This window comes from Engystomops pustulosus, chromosome 4 (genome assembly GCF_040894005.1).
Source record: "Engystomops pustulosus chromosome 4, aEngPut4.maternal, whole genome shotgun sequence".
NCBI lineage: Eukaryota > Metazoa > Chordata > Amphibia > Anura > Leptodactylidae > Engystomops > Engystomops pustulosus.
The window spans coordinates 25559947-25581144 of NC_092414.1; the positions used below are offsets into that span (position 1 = coordinate 25559947).

At 43.0% G+C, this 21198-nt stretch overlaps 1 protein-coding gene across 1 annotated transcript in view; it reads left to right on the plus strand.

The window, feature by feature from the left end:
• Positions 1 to 21198, plus strand: part of FAT2 (FAT atypical cadherin 2) — an 81465-nt gene that overhangs the window by 27422 nt on the left and 32845 nt on the right. The window contains exons 2-3 of the mRNA XM_072145549.1: positions 12189 to 15458; positions 16329 to 16643. Of these exons, the coding sequence (XP_072001650.1) occupies positions 12203 to 15458; positions 16329 to 16643 (3571 nt within the window). The 5' untranslated portion in view covers positions 12189 to 12202. The remainder of the gene's footprint in view (positions 1 to 12188; positions 15459 to 16328; positions 16644 to 21198) is intronic.

The window sequence follows — 21198 nt, forward strand, 5'->3', positions numbered from 1 at the left end:
CCGATATTATTTGAGCGCTTCTTGCTCACCTCCTTTGGTTCCTCTCTGACACCCATTGGTTTGAAGCCTGAGTCCAATTAGGGTATGTCGCCATGCCACTCTCTAGCCTGCTGCCGCTGCCTCTGCCTCTGCATGCCGTCCCCTATAGTGTCAGGGTCAATTATTGGATGTTTTACATGCTATCTAGCTTCATTCTGTCACTCTGTCATGGCCATGCTGTTGCCCATAATTTCGGCATAATGGTGCGATTAAGCAGCCTCAGAGGCATCCATGCATGCTGCCCCTGCTGTTTCCTGTCCATTTCCGTGGTGTTTCCATCCTTTTCTGAGGTTCCCAGGTGTTTGGCCAAGCTTCCCTGTGCAGAGCCTTGGTCCCCTTGAAAAATGCTCGAGTCTCCCATTGACTTCAATGGGGTTCGTTATTCGAGACGAGCACTCGAGCATCGGGAAAAGTTCGTCTCGAATAACGAGTACCCGAGCATTTTAGTGTTCGCTCATCTCTAATAGAGATCCTACCAGCATATAGCAGAGGCCTACTGGGTCTAAAATGTCTTGTAGGTCAGGTCCCAAGGAAGATGCTCCATGTGCCTTCTCTGTAATCCAGCCCTGTAGACCAGAACTGGTGAAACTGACCAAAAATCCATCTCCTCCAAGAATATGAAACATCCAGAGAATATTCTACTGTGTTCTTCTGTAAACCCTGACAAAGGGGTTTATCTTTTATCTCATGGACTGTGGTGGATTTTATTCCGTAAACTTGCATAATCACTTTCAGTAGTGCTTCATCTATGTCAGGAGATGTTATCTCCTCTGGATAGTGTGCATCTCATGGGAAGATAAATAGCACTTACTGTGAATTTATTGGGTCTGAAAGATGCAAAATCCTGTAATAGTTCTGGACTTTATGGAGTTGAACAAAACCACCTATAAAGTCTATGGTGAACCCAAGTTAATACAGTCTAAGGGTGGCACGGCGGGCACACGGCAGCGCGTGGGGGCAGCTGCTCACCCCCACCCCTCTCCATAGGGATACATGGCGCACGGTGCCGTATGCCCTGAAAAAATAGGACATGTCCTATTTTTTCACGGAGCAGTACGGTGCTGCACGTGTGCGGCACCGTACCGCTTCCGTAGGGCGACACGCGCCCATTGCCGTCTATGGGGGACGTATATCGGCCGTATATACGTCGGCCGTATATACGTCCCCTAACAAGGTAAAGTAACTGGATACGCAAGGTCAAGTCTAGTGGGACCACAAGAGGGTGTGAAGCTACTTCAGTCATGGGTGTAATAGTAGTCAAAAAAAGGAATATGGTCAAGTCTAGTGGGACCATAAGAGGGTGTGATGATACTTCAGTCATGGATGTAATAGTATTCTCAGATAAGGATATGGATATGGATGATGGGCCTGTGCAAAGAGGCAAATGACCCCTCTGATGATGTCATATATGTGCATGTTCAACCCAAATTGCCCATTGCCCAACATTTTTTTTGCCCAATATATATGCATTGACAGCTTTTCTTTGGTGGTTCATGGGTGCCCATTGTCCTGCTAAACTATACAGTCCTACTGGGATCTAGGCTTTCAAGACCATCTCATCTAGGACACTAGGCTTAGAATTAAAGAAGCCCAACAAGTTGCCAGGGGATCCTTTGGTGGTCCCAGACTTTGATACAATAATAGGATCCTGAGTAGTCCAGTAGAAGACTTCCAATTTGAAGGCTTATTAGTGGTTGATAGAGTTTTTTAATAATTTTATCTGCTAGGCCCAAGAAACCCAATAACACTAACCTGGTTATGTATGTATATTATGGTATACATCACAGGGCATTACTTAACACCTAGGATTTTAGACTGTGCGCTTTGGCTATGAGAGGTGGGTTTTGAATGGGAGACCTTCCTATGATCAGTATCGGACTGACCCACCAGGGGATCCTATAGTGGGCCCATGCTTTCAATAATACTAGATACAGCAGAAGACAACCTAAGTTGGAGACTAATCGGGTCATTTTCCTGGGGGATGATGAAGGTTGAACCCTAAAACGTCAGAGACTGCTTATGATGTCCATATGCTTTAAGACCTCTTAATCGGACAACCCTTTTCCCTATCTTTGAGTGATGGAAAGGCATAATTTGTAGAAGTCCATTAGATCACCACCTATGTTCTTGATGATGCCTCCACTGCCCACCATTAACAGAATACTGACTGTTGGTAAATATATGAAGCAGAGGTGGGAACCAGAATTATCCTAAATCCTGTGCTGAACAGATATTTGGCTACTTGCTCTCCATCTTCAGAGTTACACCTTATGGAGGTCCATTGGTCACCCACCATTGCTTCCATAGCAGGTATCTATCATCTACCTATTATGTCTGGTGGGCCATACATTCTTCTTCTGCAGTCATACGTGATATGTATCAGTGCAAAGGTCACAGAGTCAAAAATGAGGCACGGCAGCGGATGGCTGATACTTGTCCGGGCCTGCAGGATGCCATTTCACAGAACAGAGCCGGGCCCTTTCTAAGGTGACATGGCCGCGCTCATTACAGACTTACAAACTTCTCAGTCTGTATCGTAAAGGTAGTAAAATTTTTCGTTACATCAGATCACTTCTCTACGACCGTCAAAACTGGCATCGGCCTGGGGGGTGATATAGTTTTTACTTGAAAAATGTAAAGTTTTAACACATTTTTTGTGAAAACATATGCATTTTTGACCTCTGTCATTCAGTATAAGACATAACTCCAGACAATTATCTAATCACTTTAAATATTCTTTTTTTTCGAGTGAAGTGGTGCCCAAAGCCATAGCAAGTCACAACTTGAGATAGAATATCATCACAACGCCATGCGTGAAAAAATGTGCCAAATCTTGGCGCATTTGCTATCATAAAATGAATCCACATAGGATAAGAGGTGTAAAGTTAGACTACATAGTTGTGAATTACTATCCAGCAGCTGACACTTTTATAATGTCTAACTTTGCACTGTCTATCTTTAAGAAGCAGATAAACTTGACTACAATGGTGAAGCAAGGAGCCGACGGCTCCCTGCTCCAAATGTTGCGTGCAGCATAGGCCATGAGACACAAGTTGATGACATCATAGCTCACTCCTCCTTGTTGCAGAGCCACGCAGAGAAGCCATGCTGTGCAGGAATGTGGTGAGGTGAGTATCTGATTTTCATATGACTAAATAAAGCAAGAAATGTCAGGAAATTGAGCCCTAGAGGGGGTATAGAAAAAGGAGCATAAGGCGTGGGGGTCATAAGTTTTGGTATATAAAATAATAATTTCGGGTAACTTCAGAAAGTTTGTGCGAACATAGAGGAGGACATTATGGGTAGGGGTTAAAGGAAAGCTATTATACTATTATATATTATACTATTACCCCTATTACTACTTTTAGGGGTCGGGCATGGTCAGATCCAGGTTTCAGTAGGCCACTGGGCAACAGATCCTTAGTGGGCCGCTTTGCAGTGAACTCACTTGGAGGCATTAAAAATTCTGAAACTAAAACATTCCTGTTCCCTAAAATATTCCCTAGTTTATCATCCCAAACAGCCCCATCACGGTTATTTTATACTAAGCCCCCGTCACCCCCTGTGGATTCATTAGATACAAACCCCCTCAACCTTATGAATTCCCTATGTACAGCCTTAAGTGCCCCCCTCCAGCAGCTCTGGGCCCCGGCCCAGGTATGCCCAGTGAGTGTAAGTGCACTAAATTAATTCTAATAAGGCGGTAACTGTAGGTCATGGCGGCCTGTATAATCACACACCACAAAAGTTTTCTATAGGGAGCCTATAAATTCAAGTAACATAACCTAAAGGTACATAAAGGACAATTGTCTAGTCAACTTCTATTATCAGAATCATGAAGAGCAGAGCTTTTCCTATACTGTTATAATCCTGGAATAGAAATACATGGAGGATCACACGGCTATGAGGCAGCCGGGGACATGAGGTATTCAGGAAACCGGTGTAATCTGCACAGAACCGGTCTTACACAACGCCGGCCGCCCAGTCAGAACTACGACGAAGAGATGAAAACAACCTGCTCTGTGCAGGTCCTGAACCTCAATGGTTTCCCAACAAAATTCAGCAGAAATGACTCGGTGTCTGGGTCAGCCTTATCTCATCTGGTTTTATAGATATTATTACCTCATAAAAATAATACATCTGTCTCCTAAATCATTTTAGGCAGGTCGAACTGGAAACATGGACGGAGAGATTGTTTTCTTATTTTTGGCAACTTTAATCCAACTTCACCCAACAGATCTTCTTTCCATCCTACAATACACATATTCCCTTAGATATATGTTATTAGGGCACTGCCATATACATGTACCCCAGGAGATATATTATTAGGGCACTGCTATATACATGTATCCCAGGACATATGTTATTAGGGCACTGCTATATACATGTACCCCAGGACATATGTTATTAGGGCACTGCTATATACATGTACCCCAGGACATATGTTATTAGGGCACTGCTATATACATGTACCCCAGGACATATGTTATTAGGGCACTGCTATATACATGTACCCCAGGACATATGTTATTAGGGCACTGCTATATACATGTACCCCAGGACATATGTTATTAGGGCACTACCATATACATGTACCCCAGGACATATGTTATTAGGGCACTGCTATATACATGTACCCCAGGAGATATGTTATTAGGACACTGCTATATGCATGTACCACAGGACATATGTTATTAGGGCACTGCTATGTACATGTACCCCAGGACATATGTTATTAGGGCAGTGCTATATACTTGTACCCCAGGACATATGTTATTATGGCACTGCTATATACATGTACCCCTGGACATATGTTATTAGGGCACTGCTATATACATGTACCCCAGGACATATGTTATTAGAGCACTGCTATATACATGTACCCCTGGACATATGTTATTAGGGCACCGCTATGTACATGTACCCCAGGACATAGGTTGCTAGGGCACTGCTATATACTTGTATCCAGGACATAGGTTGTTAGGGTACTGCCATACACATGTACCCCAGGATATATGTTGTTAGGGCACTGCTATATACATTTACCCCAGGATGTATGTTGTTAGGGCACTGCTATATACATTTACCCCAGATATATGTTTTTAGGGCAGTGCTATGCACAATTCCCCCGGGATATATGTTGCTAGGACACTGCTATACACATGTACCCCAGGACATAGGTTGTTAGGGTACTGCCATACACATATACCCCAGGATATATGTTGTTAGGGCACTGCTATATACATTTACCCCAGGATATATGTTGTTAGGGCACTGCTATATACATTTACCCCAGGATATATGTTGTTAGGGCACTGCTATGCCCAATTACCTCAGGATATATGTTGTTAGGGCACTGCTATACACATGTACCCCAGGATATATGTTGTTAGGGCACTGCTATACACATTTACCCCAGGATATATGTTGTTAGGGCACAGCTATACACATTTACCCCAGGATATATGTTGTTAGGGCACTGCTATGCCCAATTACCCCAGGATATATGTTGTTAGGGCACTGCTATGCCCAATTACCCCAGGATATATGTTGTTAGGGCACTGCTATACACATGTACCCCAGGATATATGTTGTTAGGGCACTGCTAAACACATTTACCCCAGGATATATGTTGTTAGGGCACTGCTATACACATTTACCCCAGGATATATGTTTTAGGGAACTGCTATACACATTTACCCCAGGATATATGTTTTAGGGAACTGCTATACACATTTACCCCAGGATATATGTTTTAGGGAACTGCTATACACATGCATGCCAGGACATATATGCTAAGACATAAGATGTTACCAATCTTAGTCATGTCATAACTACCCTAACAAGGGGTTACCATGGTGTCTTATAGCAGTAAATGTTATCACACACAGAACTGCATAAGAGTTTGCTCATCTCCACTGAACCTTCAGGTTGTTTGCACTGAATACTTTATGTGCTATGATTTTCGTGAAATGCTTCCAATATAATAAGTAGGTAAATTCCTTTCTATTCCAGGAGGGAGGTGAGATCCCATATGTTATAACAGCTTCATCTCTGCATTTACATCATACAAAGAGACCTATATACCTGAAGATGTCTGATGTACATTGTAGACATTGTAGATGTTAAAGGCCAAAGTTGCCAAATTCGATGGGTTTGGCTGACTATCCACTAAGGGCAGATGTCACGGGATATAAGGAACAGCACATGTACGGGGAATCGTCAGATGAATGAGACACCGGTCCCACAATGTGTGGCCAGATTTACGGTATATCCAGTAGCTCTCACCGTCTTATGAACATACAGGTTTCAACGTGCCCTGCCAACTAGACCTGCTCATTCAGTCTTTGTGCCAGACTGAATAAATTAAAAAAATTCAGAAAGTGAAAACATGCAAGCTCATCGTATGTTAGATAAGATGTGAAGCCCATAGATATCAAGCCCGAATCTGTAATCACTATCCAAAACCTAAGGGGCTGAAGAGGAGCAGGACAGGGATTGGTGATGTTCCAGCAATATGGTGGAACCTTGTATTCACCAATTATTCCATAAGTGATTGCATTAAAGATTTAGGGTCTACTAGAGGAACCCCAGTGGCCAGACTAGGGGTAGAACATTATGGTAGGCCTACATGACGTGTATTGAAGCAGAGGGACTGTAATGTTAGGTAGAAGATAGGGTTTGTAGCTTAAAGAGAAAGCCAGGGGAATGGCCAACCATTTGTCCCTGAAGGCACTGGGTAAAGCTGTCCCCAACTATTAGCCATTTTATTGATAAGTCATGTGATGGAGGACCTACCAGTGGAATGATGGTGGGCCTTATGTATTGGGAAAATGGATCTATAGTGGGGCACATTTACTTACCCGTCCCGTCACGATCCCCGCTGTGCGTTCTCTGACGAGGATTCGGATCTTCCGCGATTCACATAGCTTGTGTGCCCGATTTCCTGCATCCGTCGCTTCCCCCGTTGAGGTCCGCCGGAGTTCACCTTCTTCTTTCCGGTGCATGCGAGTGCTAATCTTGCGACACAATTTCGTTTTAAAATTCCACGGTTTGTCAAAATCTGATCGCGTGCGCCAAAAACCTGGGGCAATTCGTGGCAAAACGGTAAAAAGTCGGGAAACCCGACGGGGTTGAATCTACAAGGGTGGAAGAGGTCTTCGGAGATGGACTAATGAGATCTTGGTTTAAGCTTGAGGAAGAGCCAGCTAGGCTGTGGACCCCCAAAAAACTGAGCTAAAGGAGCAGGTGGCACACTTGTCAGCATAAGTCCTGTTCTTGCTGATAGAGTGAGAGGATGTCTTTGCGCCAGGTAAAACGGGTGTAGGTAAATTTAGTTCGAAGAAAAAGTTAGGCCATATTTGAGGATTTGGGATCTTGCCAATGGCACAATAAATAGTTGTGACCTATAGCTGGTTGTTTTTGTATGGTATAACACATTTTTGGAGTCAACCATCCCATCTCAGCAAGGTCTTAGTGTGACAGTCTAGTATCTTTATAGCTTAGATCACTAGAGACATGCAAGATAAAAATATCACCGGTTCCCTACAGAAACCATGGATTAGGTGTCTATTAATAATCCAGTTTGCACAATGAAGGTCTTGTTAGTTTTCCCGGCTTTTTTTTCTTTGTTTCCCACCAGTTGTGTGAACAAACCACCCACGGGCAGACTCTTCTCTTGATGGCAGACAGGATGTTTTGGGGAACGTCACACCACCGGCTGCTGGTAGTCATTACTTAATGAAAAGACTTGTGATGTCTATGTTGTTGGGCAGTGTGAAAGAAAAGCACAACCACACTCCAGTGAGCGTCGAGGTGACATGTGTCACTGTAAATGACGGGCAGTGACAGACTTAACAAGTCAATTAATGTCATGACCAATTTGGTAAGTCTCCCACAACCCTGAGTGACATCCAAAGACATCAGTCTCATTATCAACCAAATCCTACTTCCAAAATTCATATATTTCAGATATGTCATATTTAAGTGGCATAAACCTGTATGATAGGAGTTATTAGAGGTTTGAGGCTAGTCCTAGCATTACTCAGTAGCAAATAAGCGCCTTTGTTTAGGCCTTCTCGTCTATTTCATATCTGGTTTGTGGGTAGTGATAGCAGAACCAGGACCCGTTCATGTCGTGATCCCCGAGGTACATTGTCTGACGAGGACGAAGTCTGCCGGTATTCAACAAGATCGAGCGCCCGATATCCTGCATGTGTCGCTTCCCCACTCAGGTCCGCCGGAGTTCACCTTCACCTGTGTGAGTGCTTGATCTTGTGACACAATTTGGATTTGAAATCCCGCGCTCAGTCCGAATCAGTTGAGTTGTCCAACGGCCACGCCCCCTGATTTATGTTGCATGAAAGTTGGCACAATTGCGCCAAAATCCGATCGCGTGCGCCAAAAGCCCCTGTTAAATGTGGAGCAAAACGGAAATAGTCGGGAAACCCGATGGAAATGCGGTCGGCGGACCCTTAGTAAATGTGCCCCATTGTGTAGAGATGTCCATATACGGGCAATCCCCTACTTAAGAACACCTGACTTACAGACGACCCTTAGTTTTAAACGGTCCTCTGGATGTTGGTAATTTACTACTATAGGCTACTATAAATAGTTATAACAGTTATCAAATGTGTCTGTAATGAAGCTTTATTGCTAATCTTGCTTCTTATTAAAACCCAACATTTTTAAAATACAATTGTCACAGAGACCAAAAAAAAAATTGATTGGGTTACAATTATGAAGTATTCAGTTCCGACCTACAGAACCTATCCTGTACGTAACCCAGGGACTGCCTGTACGTTGAAATACTGGTGGTTGAGCCCTCCAATTTCAGCCTTTCGACTCTTTCCCACTTTAAGGGGAAGTAGGGTTGGGCATGTTGGATTTCATGGAAGCCCAGGAGAGACAAGATGCTGCCTTAAAATGACTGAATAAGTAGACCATGTCCCTGTCTGCACCAGCGGCAAAAGGGGGTTTACCAAACGCTAGTATCTCTAAGTCTCGCTACACCAGTGTTTGGAATTGGCCAAAAGTGGATATGTTGTGATATCCCAATAGTAGAGTGGAGCTAAAGTGTGCTATTGTTGAAGGGATTGCCCATCTTAAACACAAAGGTGGTTATTTATCATATGCTGGTGCTTCGGCCTCTGGATGTATCCATTGGAGGCCTGTACAGCGTTTATGAAAAATATACGCAGCAAGTGCACAGGTATTACTCCCTGCCATTCCCTGCCGGCCGTGCCCAACCCCGGCAAGCCGATCCCCCTCCCCCCATCACGTCCCTCCATTCCCCCCTGCCATGAAGGTGTCGGATAGGGGAAATAATCGCAAGTTCTTAGCATTTGCGGTTATTTCAGAGTTTCTACGCCACTGACGTGCCAAAGAAGCCCTGATAAATATTCCCAAAGTCACTATTTAGGGGTCATGGTGTGATACGGCTTGTCAAATGATGTGCCATTAAAAGGTAGGCCATTGTTACCACCATTCATTGGACTCTTGAATGGCGATATGCAAATAAGATTTTGATATGTAGTAGGACAACCCCTTCAACCATGATTATTTTCCATCCAATAGCCAATTATTAAGGAAGTCCCCCTATGTCCACGCAAACTTATTTCATGTGCCACCACCGTAGGTACAAATAAGAATATTCAAGCAATATTCAGATACACAGGTGTCTAATAGTAGAAGGGAAAAGCAAATAGCGGGATGTTTGCTTAAGAAAGGGAAGTCCTAGTTTCTGCTTTGATGCGTTTTAGTCCCATGCATTAGATGAAAGCATACATCCGCTATTTGCCAGAGACATTTTGTTTAACTATTCAGTCTTTTCATATTTCGGCAAAGTGACACTGGTCTCACATAACCGCAGAACAATGTCAGTGTTTACGACCTACATCAAGTCCTATCATTTACTGCCCTAAGACATAACCAAATATTTAAAGGGCTTAACCCAGATTATAAAAAAAAAACTATAAAAAATGCTGAAGGTGGTATTAAAGCTCAGTTTTAGCTCAGGAAAATTTGGTAAAAGCGGCCATTTGGGGTATTTTTATGGTGTATGGGTCTGACATTTTTGCATACATAAATGGTGCAACCTGAGCTAGACTGCAGTACCAGACACAACCAATGGCCATGAGTGGCAGTGTCCTTGTATATAACAGCCATATTTTTGTATTAAATCTTTACAGCCTCTTTAAAGTGAACCTGTCATCAGCAACTGACTTAATAAACTGATACCAGAATACTGTCAAGCAGCATAACACCTTCTAGCTTTTGTTTCTTTCATGTCCCAGTGTGGTGGCATCATGCAGAAAATCAACTTTGAAGTGAGAGGTAAATTGGTTGTATAAAGTCAAGGAGGAGGAGAGTTGAACACTGAAGTCATGGTGGGGGGCTCTGAATGCCTCCTTCTCTGTGATTGACATCATGCACTGGACTTCAGGAGATCTGGTTAGTGATATCTCTGGATGCAAAACCATCAATTACTGTGAAGGGGCTTTCTGAGAAAGAGAGAGCTTGACTTCAGTGTTAGAATCTCCACCTCCTTGACTTTATACAACCAATTTACATCTCACTGCAAAGTAGATTTTCTGGATGATGCCACCACACTGGGCCATGAAAGAAACATGATCTGGAAGGTGTACAGCTGCTTGGCAACATACTGGTAGTGGTTTATTAGGTCTATTTCTGCTGACAGGTTCTCTTTAAGTGCGTCAGTCCTACAAAATAGTACAAAATTATGAATTGAATCATCTTACGGTATATTTGCCAATAAAACATTGCCCTGCTACCCTGTATAAATACAAATCCACCCAAAAATTTAGACATAGCACCTCTAAAAAGTAGTACATGAGAAGAACGGTTTGTGAAAACAAATTCCATTCTGAATAATTGTGTAACCACAATTGGGCGTTTCTTGGCTAAAATCCAGAGGAAAAACAAATCGACTGGTTTTCAATACTAAGTCAGCATTACAATTGTTTTTCTATTCTTCAATTTTTTAGCCTTTGGCTTTAAAGTTTGGTATGTGGCTTTCTTACTTAACCCACCAAGTTTGATCAATTTTTTGGTTGTATTTATACATTAAAAAAACTTTCTAGAATAAAATTATATCTTGATAAGTAGACTATCATGGGAATTAAGTTGTGCTTTATATTCATAACAATGAGAGATGAGTGAATCAACCTGAGATTTTCTTTGATGACTCTTCAGTGAATTTTCCATTGGATTCGGTTCAGGGCCCAATCAGTGGAATCTAAACGGATGTTCATCCAACTGCTGGGATCCCCACCAATCATGGAACAGAACCAATTGGAGAAGAGAGGTTCTGTCCCACTAAGGCATGTGCCCTGCTGATCTGTTCACTTGTAAGGGAGCGTTGAAAATTGTTGAATGGGAGTGCCGGATGTAGCCAATGGGCTACATGAATGGGAGTGCCGGATGTAGCCAATGGGCTACATGAATGGGAGTGCCGGATGTAGCCAATGGGCTACATGGGCCCATGGGCTACATGAATGGGCGTGCCGGATGTAGCCAAGTGCTGTGCTTAACAATTTCCAACACTCCCATATCTTTGAATGGACACATATTCATCCTACCACTCCACCCATTCTCCAGACTGCTCTTATGTTCTTATGATTGGTGGGGGTCCTAGCATTCAGCCCCTCAAACTATCTGGTACGACCCCTTTAAAGGAGATAAGCTGTTGTGTTCGGCACTAGATTGTTCCCTTCTATCTATGAAGACCACAAGCACACTTGTCTCCACAGAGCATGCCTGTGTTTAATGAGGTCGGAAGGTGGGATGTTCATCTAAGGATTTATTTATAAGACTTTTTCCCCAGTTTACATTTTTGCCTTCCTCTGGATCAACAGTGTAGGATTATAGGTTGGATTTGATGGATCTACACCATCAACCTTATCTATAATGATACTATGATAGACAAAGCTAATGTAGACAGGCCAACCCTAAGATGGGTCTAAGTTGGCCAAATAGTGAGATCCCGTTATCAGAAACAAATAAGGGGCACTTGACTACTTACCGTGCTTAGACCAGTTTTATTGATCAATGCACTAAGATATATATGTTGTTTTACATTTTCCATTATTATATTTTGTCTAATATAGTTTTTTCTCTTCTATTTCTAGGGAGACATTGCACAATGGTTGGCTTTACCACCACCCAACAAGTTCTGGTTATTGTACTGCTGCTTCATTACACATCAAGCGAACAAAAACCCAACAATGAAGATCCTTCTTCCCTAAGTTTCACCCAGAGTTTATATCACACTGCCATCCAGGAAAATTCTGCACCCAAGACCTATGTCTTGAGCCAAGTAAAGATGGGTGTTTACTTGAAGGATCCTCAATGGACGGTGAAATATCGCATTGTATCCGGAGATCCAACTGGACTTTTTAAGACAGAGGAGATGGTGGTTGGGGATTTCTGCTTTTTACGTATACGGATAAGGAGCGGCAATACAGCCCTATTAAATAGGGAAGTGCAAGACAATTATCAGCTCCTCGTTTATGCCTCTGAAAAATCATTGGATTATGAAGCGCGGACTAAAGTTTCCATCCAGATTTTAGATATGAATGATCTAAAGCCTCTCTTCTCAACAACATCCTACAAATTTACGATAAATGAAGATGCTCCTCTTAAAACTGTCCTTGGTAAGATAAGCGCTACCGATGCTGATTCGGGGCAGAATGCTATGTTCTACTACACCTTTAGGACCAGGTCCTCATTCTTTAGTGTCCATCCAACAAGTGGTATGGTCATGCTTATTGGACACTTGAACGCCACTGAAAGAAATCTTCACCGGCTGGAAATTTTGGCTGTTGATCGTATGAGAAAAATTGCAGAGGGTAATGGCATTGGGAATGTAGCTTCCCTGGAGATATTTGTGCAACAAGTTGTCAAGAAGCCACCTTTCATTTCATCTGTTACCACCGCCCTGGCTGATTCGTCTGAGAGGCTCCTTTATGCCACTGTAGTCATGGACTTCTCCGACCCAGGGTGCAGTATAGATTCTGTTGAGATTGTAGATGGAGATCCATCAGGTTACTTCAAAATTCTAAGGTCTTACGTGGGGAAAAATGAGTTTACTGTAGTATCAACCGCAGAGATAGACTGGCTGGAGCACTCACAAGGCTTTAATCTTAGCCTCAGAGCCAAGGACAAGAGCAAACCACCAGTTTATTCCCCCCTTAAAACAATTTACATCCCTCCATGGAGATATGCCATGGCAAGGTTTGAAGAGGAAGTCTATAATGTGCAGATTAGTGAATGCTCCCCACCTGGTACCTATGTTACTACTGTAAAAATTCACCCCGCAGATCCATCCGGTGAATATTACTTAAAGACATCTTCTGACAAGTTCCGGCTTATGAGCAAAAGTGGTTTGATTTTCACTAGTAAACATATGGATGTTAAAGATCAGTCTCAGTTCCATTTAGACGTTATGGCACTCGATGGTCAGGTCTCAACCATCGTTATTGTTGACCTCATAGACTGCAATAATCACTCGCCAGTGTTCACTCAGTCCAAATACGAGGGAACGTTCATAGAAAATTCTCCTGTTGGAACAAAGATATTAAAAGTTTCTGCAACTGATGCAGACAAGGGGGACAATGGCAAGGTCAACTACAAGCTGGTGAGTCCCAAATCTGCTCCGTTTGTAATTGATCCGATAACAGGAGTTATTTCGAACAGCAAGGTTCTTGACTATGAGTTAAATCAAAGGATATATCATCTGAAGGTGTGGGCATCAGATCTGGGCTCACCTTATCGTAGACAAACCGAAGTCTATGTTTCTCTTATTATGAACAACCTGAATGACAATGCTCCAGTTTTTGAGAAGGTCAACTGCAATATAAGTATCACAAGAGACATGGCTATTGGGGAGAAGGTGGCTGAACTCTCTGCAGTGGATGTAGACGAACTTCAGACTATACAATACCAGATTCTTGCAGGCAACGAGCTTCAGAAGTTCCGGTTAGACCCCACATCCGGAGAAATTACGATCCGAGGCGACTTATATGATCTACCACCTTTAAACCCTTCTTTTTCATTAGTTGTGACTGCCAGCGATGGCGAAAATGAAGCTGTGCCCACATTTATCAATATCACAATAGTAAATGAAGGTTCTCCCAAATATCTCCATTGTGAACCAACTGGAGTGGTTAACAAGATCATGGAAAACATGAAAAACTACTTCAGTTTCCAATCTGAAAAACAAACCTATGAGGAGGACACGTCATTTAACAATCATCTGATAAATAACCAAATTCCGCATTTTGACGAAAATTTTCCAGTGTCTATTGATGTCACAGAGGACACAGTTGTCAATTCAACCATAGCTTTGTTGACTGCCATTGACCTGGATACTGGCTTTAATGGAAAACTAGTCTATGTGATATCTGATGGAAGTGATGATGGGTGCTTTAACATCAACATGGAGACTGGGGAGCTGTTTGTCTCTTCACCTTTAGACCATGAATCCACAAGTTCCTATATTCTTAATATTACAGTTTACGACCTTGGGATTCCCCAAAAATCCTCCTGGAAAATTCTAGCGATTAACGTGTTGGATGTAAATGATAACGAACCCAAGTTTCCTTCTTCTGGATATTGTGTAAGGATACGAGAAGATGCTAAGATTGGTAGTGTTGTCGTTAAAGTAAAGGCAGATGACATTGACAAGGAAGACAATGGTCGGGTAAGGTATTCACTACTAACCCCGACTGATAAGTTTTCAATTGATAGTGTCACGGGTGACATAATGGTGAAGAGCATGTTGGACAGAGAGCAGTTGCCAAAATATAAACTCAAAGTAGAGGCCAGAGATCAATCGAAGAAAAACAGGCAACTTTTTTCAGTCACCGATGTGGTAATAACCTTGGAAGATGCCAATGACAATGCTCCATATTGCCGACCGGTAACTGCCAATGTAAAAATTGCAGAAGACATTCCTCTAGGAACTGTTTTATACTTTGTGGATGCTCAAGACTTTGACTCTGGACCCAATGGAGATGTATCTTATTCCCTCATCAACGAAGATCAAGGTTTGTTTAGTGTAGAAAAGTTGACCGGAGCATTAATCTTAGAGAAGGAACTTGATTTTGAGATGAAATCCTTCTACAATTTGACCGTCAGAGCTACGGATGCCGGTCACCCATTCCCACATTCTTCCGTATGCCACGTGGAAGTGGAAGTGTTAGATGTCAATGAAAATCTACAACCACCTTTGTTTAAAAATGTTGTCTTCTCTGGATCAGTATTGGAAAACTCTCCACCTGGTACACTTGTCCTTGCTATCAAGGCCCAGGATGAGGATAAAGGAAAGGACGGCGAAGTACGTTATTCTATAAAGGATGGAACAGACCTCTCAGCTTTCAGCATAGATGAGGAGACAGGTGAGTAACCGACTCTTCACAACATATATTATCTCACACTATGATATCATCGAATTCAAAGAGGTTTTATTTGCTGAATTTGCCTTTATGTAGGGTTCAAACAATGGTAATGGTGGCACCTTCATGGAAGAGATATGTAGGGAGTCTCAATAAAATATTATGTGTTGACTTTGGTCCTCTTCCTACCATATATGTTAAGCATGTACACTTGGAAAATCTCCCAATATATATACTTAACATATAAACAAGCCAAGTGTGCTTGTTTATAGAGGTTCACTAGGACTCTGTCGGTAGAAAGAGCATTTAGCTCATAGCTACAGCATCTAACTAGACTCTAGAGAATCTAGTTACCCTGCTTCGGCTTCACAATGGTCTTTTGGCCTACAGCACGGGCTGTTCAGCTGTGTTCCCATGGTCCCTGTAATTTCTAGCCGAGCCTTCAGTGCCAAAGACTGGAAGATGGTGGTGATGCTGGACTATGTCATCAATAGTAGACGGGTCAGGGTCCAACATCCATCACAGCTGATTGAAGGCCACTTCTGCTTCCCAAGCCTGTAAGGTCATGTCTATTGGTCACATGGCCCGGTTGCATTCAAGTTAATGGGTTTAAGCTGCACATCAAAAAGTAAAGAGGCCACATATTGACTCTTCAAACTGTATTGATGGCCTGCTATATGTTGGATCCCACCAATCTGATATTGATCACCTATCTTAAGATCAGCTCGGAAAAACCTCTTTAAATGATTCATTTGACTACTAGAAGACAAAATCCCCCAAATTCTTGATTGTTCTGATAATTGTTCTTAATTGTAAAAAAAAATTGTGCAATCCCATTGTAATTCACCATTCCTGGCCTGATGTATCTTTCAGGAGTTATCAGGACGGAGGCTGCTCTAGACCGGGAGTCTTCTTCACGTTACTGGTTGACCATCTGTGCTACAGACTTGGGTTCCATTCCTCAGTCTTCTGTAGCTGAAGTCTACATAGAAGTTTCAGATGTCAATGATAACATCCCTCAGCTATCCAAGGCTGTATACTACACTTCTGTGCCCGAAAACTCTCCTCCGAATGTGCCAATCCTCCAACTAGATGCTTCCGACGCAGACTCTGTTTCAGCTGGAAAACTCTCCTTCCATTTCTCCAGTGGAAATAACCAAGGGTTTTTCGCATTGAACCCAAGTAGTGGTAAGAGATTATATATTTTTTTTGAAGGGTCTTAGTGAAAATTAGCTATTTTATTAACACTGTAGGACTGGTGTCCAGGGCTAAATAAATGTTCCCCAGTGTGTGTAACCCATGAGGGTCATTTAATACTGGGAGGGAACCGTAGACCTACAAGAACATCTCATTGCTTTGATTCAAGTCTGCTGAGGCTGTTGTAGGGTTTAGGTATAGATACGTTGGGCAAGCATCTATCAAACATAGTCATAGTATTCATGGATCCCCACTAGTGGACTGGGGAACAGTGAAATCCTATGGGTCCAGGATGCCGCTATATTCCTGCCCATCTAAAGTTGTCCGCTTGGAGTTATGTCAAGAAATCCTACAATATATACCCTAAACTGACCCATTTTATAGGCTCTATGGCCCTGTTTTTGTCCTCAATAGCTGCAAAATTAACCCAAATTATAGGGTCCAGGGACTAATATCTGACCAAAGTGGCTATATGATTCCAGACCAGGTCTACTGCAATGTCCATATCTCCAGTACATGGTATAGGGCCTTCAAATGATTCATTAGAGGGATCAGGAGTCTCATCATTGGATGTTTGAGACCATGTCAGTATTGGCAAATGCCAACTCGAAACTCATGTGCAACTTCCCCAGGGTTGGCTCCAGGTTTCAGTAGGCCCCTGGGCGACAGAGCCTCAGTGGGCCCCTTTGTAGTGGACTCATGTGGAGGCATTAAAATTTCTAAAACTATTCCCTATTCCCTAATTTATCATCCCAAACAGCCCCCTCATGGGTATTTTATATACAGCCCTCTCATGGGTATTTTATATACAGTCCCCTCATGGGTATTTTATATACAGCCCCCTCATGGGTATTTTATATACAGCCCCCTCATGGGTATTTTATATACAGCCCCCCTCATGGGTATTTTATACACAGCCCCCTCATGGTTATTTTATATACAGCCCCTCGTGGTTATTTTATATACAGCCCCCTCATGGTTATTTTATATACAGCCCCCCTCATGGGTATTTTATACACAGCCCCCTCATGGTTATTTTATATACAGCCCCCCTCATGGGTATTTTATACACAGCCCCCTCATGGTTATTTTATATAAAGCCCCCCTTACTCCTATGGATTCATTAGATACAGTCCCCTCTCACCCAATGTATTCCTTATGTACATCCTTATGGAGGCCCCCCCAGCAGCTCTGGGCCCCGGCACTTGCCCAGGTACAACCAGTGCTGGGGCCGGCCTTGAACTTCCAGGTCATATAATTGAAAAAAAAAATGATTAAAATCCATAGCAATTTATTCAGTATCTGATACTATCGGACTCATCATGTAGTAAACCTGTCCTGCACCCTTGACTTCTCCTTGCTAATCTCACTCCTCCACATCACCACTCCCAAAACCGCACACTGATCCCCGCTCTGATCCGCTGTGTACTATGAAACAGATTAGGAGAGTGACGTTGCTGAACGTGTTTGTCCTACATGCTTACACTTTCGCTGTAAATTACAGTCAGATCACTTGCGACCCATCTATATTTCATGAGTGCATTAACGGAGAACAAAAGGCATCTTTAAAAATGCATTTCGGGCCTTGACGTTCCCACAATACAGCTACCTCTTTCTAGGAAGTATTACTGTGAGGCTTGTGGGTGCTTGTGCTTGCGGCATAGTAAGCCTCGGATGACATGTAGGATATATAGAATATATGTCAGCAGGGGTGAGGCTATAGGGGTGCAAGGTCCCTGGTGCTCAATGGGCTTGATGGCCCCTCTCTATAGAGTTGGGACATGGCAGATGTCCTACAGACCTGGGGATCAATTTTATTATCAGGTCATAATATTTTTACCCACCAGTAGTGGATTATAACATAGGCTGTTTGGGGCGGTAGCTCAAGGCCCAAGCCTTCTAGGGGGCCCATGGCCACCCAAACCACCCACCAAAATTTATACTAAAAAGAACCTTCACCTATCAAATCCTCATACATCTGTTTCTGCTCTCAATGTACACAACAGCCATTTCGGGACATTTGAAGGTCCTCCAAAGGTCCTGTAACCGCAGTTTGAAAGCTGCAGAAGGGACACATCCCTCAAGAAGATCACTCTAGTACCTATATGGCGTGAATCCCAGGCTTGTAGGGGCTATAATATTAGTAATATAATAGTATAAAAATATTTTCACTGTTAATTCTCTGTTGAATTGCCAGCAAGCTGGACTGACGCCCCTGATAGGGACATTCCCAATCAGCCTCTAAAAGTGGCTCATCTCAGGCAAAAAGTGCCTCTTCTCTGCTCATGTGCATATGACTTTGAAGGCAATTTTATATAGTTAAATAGGGGAGATTTAACAGAAAAGAGGGAATTCTAGAAAGGATATTTCATCCCCTACCTGAGAAGGTTCTCGATTAATGGGGTCCCTTTAATAAAATGCAGCATGTGATATAATTGTCATGAATAATAATAAGGCGGTCGTGATAGAGGAGCACTGGGATACGTTTTGGAACCAGTCTATCACTTTCTCACATCTAATCTACTCCGGAAAACATCTCCACCCAAGGCATAAGAAAGTGATATGGACGGAGATCAAAAGATTATAAAGTAAGTTAAGGTTTGGATGTTCTAAAGGATTCTAAAGATTTATCACCCGAGGTAACACTCAGGCGATGTTAAAGGGGGTATAAATATGTTAAAATGTTATGTTATGTTACAATATGCCATAACATAGTGATGATAAGGGCTCAGACTTCTTCACCACCATCACTGATGACGAGAACATAGAGAATTTGGTCTATACACACGTCAGGTACGCCGTCAGATTGGGGCAGTGTCGGACTGGGGTCCTTGGGCCCAGCAGATAAAAATATTCTGTTGGGCCCATCATCTATCAACTCCTGGTAAATTAACTTGAGTAGTCTCCAAACAAGGTTATCTTCTCATGGTTGTCCAGGTTCAAGTGGGTTGAAGCTGGGAACCACCTGGGGATCCTCTGATGCTCCGGTGGGCCAGTCCGATACTGGAACCTTCCTCCATTCAGTGTTGGACTCTCCCACCCGTGTACCAGAGGATCCTCCGTTGGGCTCAGGCTCTAACCGTGTACTAGACCCCAGAGATACAGCAAAAGACAACCCAATTTGGAGGATTCTAGAGTCTGTTTTCTAGAAGTTGATGGAGGGTGAGCCCCCAGCCTAATTTATCTGGTGGGCCCAAGGAACCCCATTCCGACACTGCCTCCATTAAAGGGGTTTTCCCACAAAGCAAACTAGGACCTATCCACAGAATAGGTGGGGGTCTCAGCGACGGGACCCCCACGGATCATGCGAACGGGGGTCCCCCGTTGCACCCATAGTCAGTTCCCCTAGATGACAAGAGCTGCAGTTTGATGTATTCTGTGCTGGTGGGAAGAGACCTAGCTGTTTGGACTCATTGCTCCCCATATCCCTCTCAATAGACTTCTATGTAAACTGACACCTTTTGTACTTGTTCTATGGATTCATGTTAAAGGGAGCCTGTGAACAGATTTTACCCCCTTAAACTACTAGCCCCCTCATGGAGGGGATGAAATGTCCTTTCTAGAATTTTTTCTTTTACGTAAAATGTTGCATGTTTATTTATAAAAAGAATCTCTTCCAAAACCACGTGAAATGAGCAGACAAGAGTCATATTTTGCCTGAGATGAGTCAAATTTAGAAGCTGCAGGGGTGGGGGCTGTCAATTCAAACTACCCCCATCTGTAGTGCCTACAAACATGGGTAGAGATTTATCAGAAGTGTTGGAGAGCAAAACTGTTCTAGTCATCTCCACCTGCACCATCAAGCATCTAAACTTGACTCATTTCGGGCAAAATATGACTCTACTCTACTAATTTTCACATGAGGTAAATGAGTGAGATTTCCCATAAAACAGGGAATTCTAGAAAGGATATTTCATCCCTTCAGGGGGCTGATAGATAGATGATAGATTCCAGATATTCTCTTCCTTTGTAGTACCTGACATGTGGCTTCTGTGAGGTGTCAGTAGAGTGGCAGCTACCATTGGAGACTACTATTTTCCTGACACAATGATGGTGGTGGTAGTTGGACAGTACTAATTGTCCCTATTCTGTAATAATCATAACTGATCCCTCAGCGGATTCCGGGGTCTATCCATCAGCGCACAAGACACAAGGACTATTGTCATGGATGAACCTGGATTTTCTATACTCTATTGTTCACCTTCCCGGGATTACAACATAGAACCTCAATTTTAGCAGAGAAAAAGCCTCCCCTGAGAGAAAATGACAAATGCTGCTGTGTTCACCTCTCACTTGTGGACTTGTGCGTAATAGAGGGAGGCGGCAGGTAAAAAGCCTGAAGGATTTGTACAAGATGCGAGGTCTAATGGCAGGTTGGATCTTGTCTGGTACAAGGGTTAGAGCCTGCGGAGCGCTGCACCGTGTACTGACACCCTACAAGGAGAGGAGATACGGGGAAGGACTGCAGCTCTGCACCCATCCAAAGGGGTACACTGCACCCGTCCTGCACCCATCCTGCGGAGCGCTGCACCGTGTACTGACACCC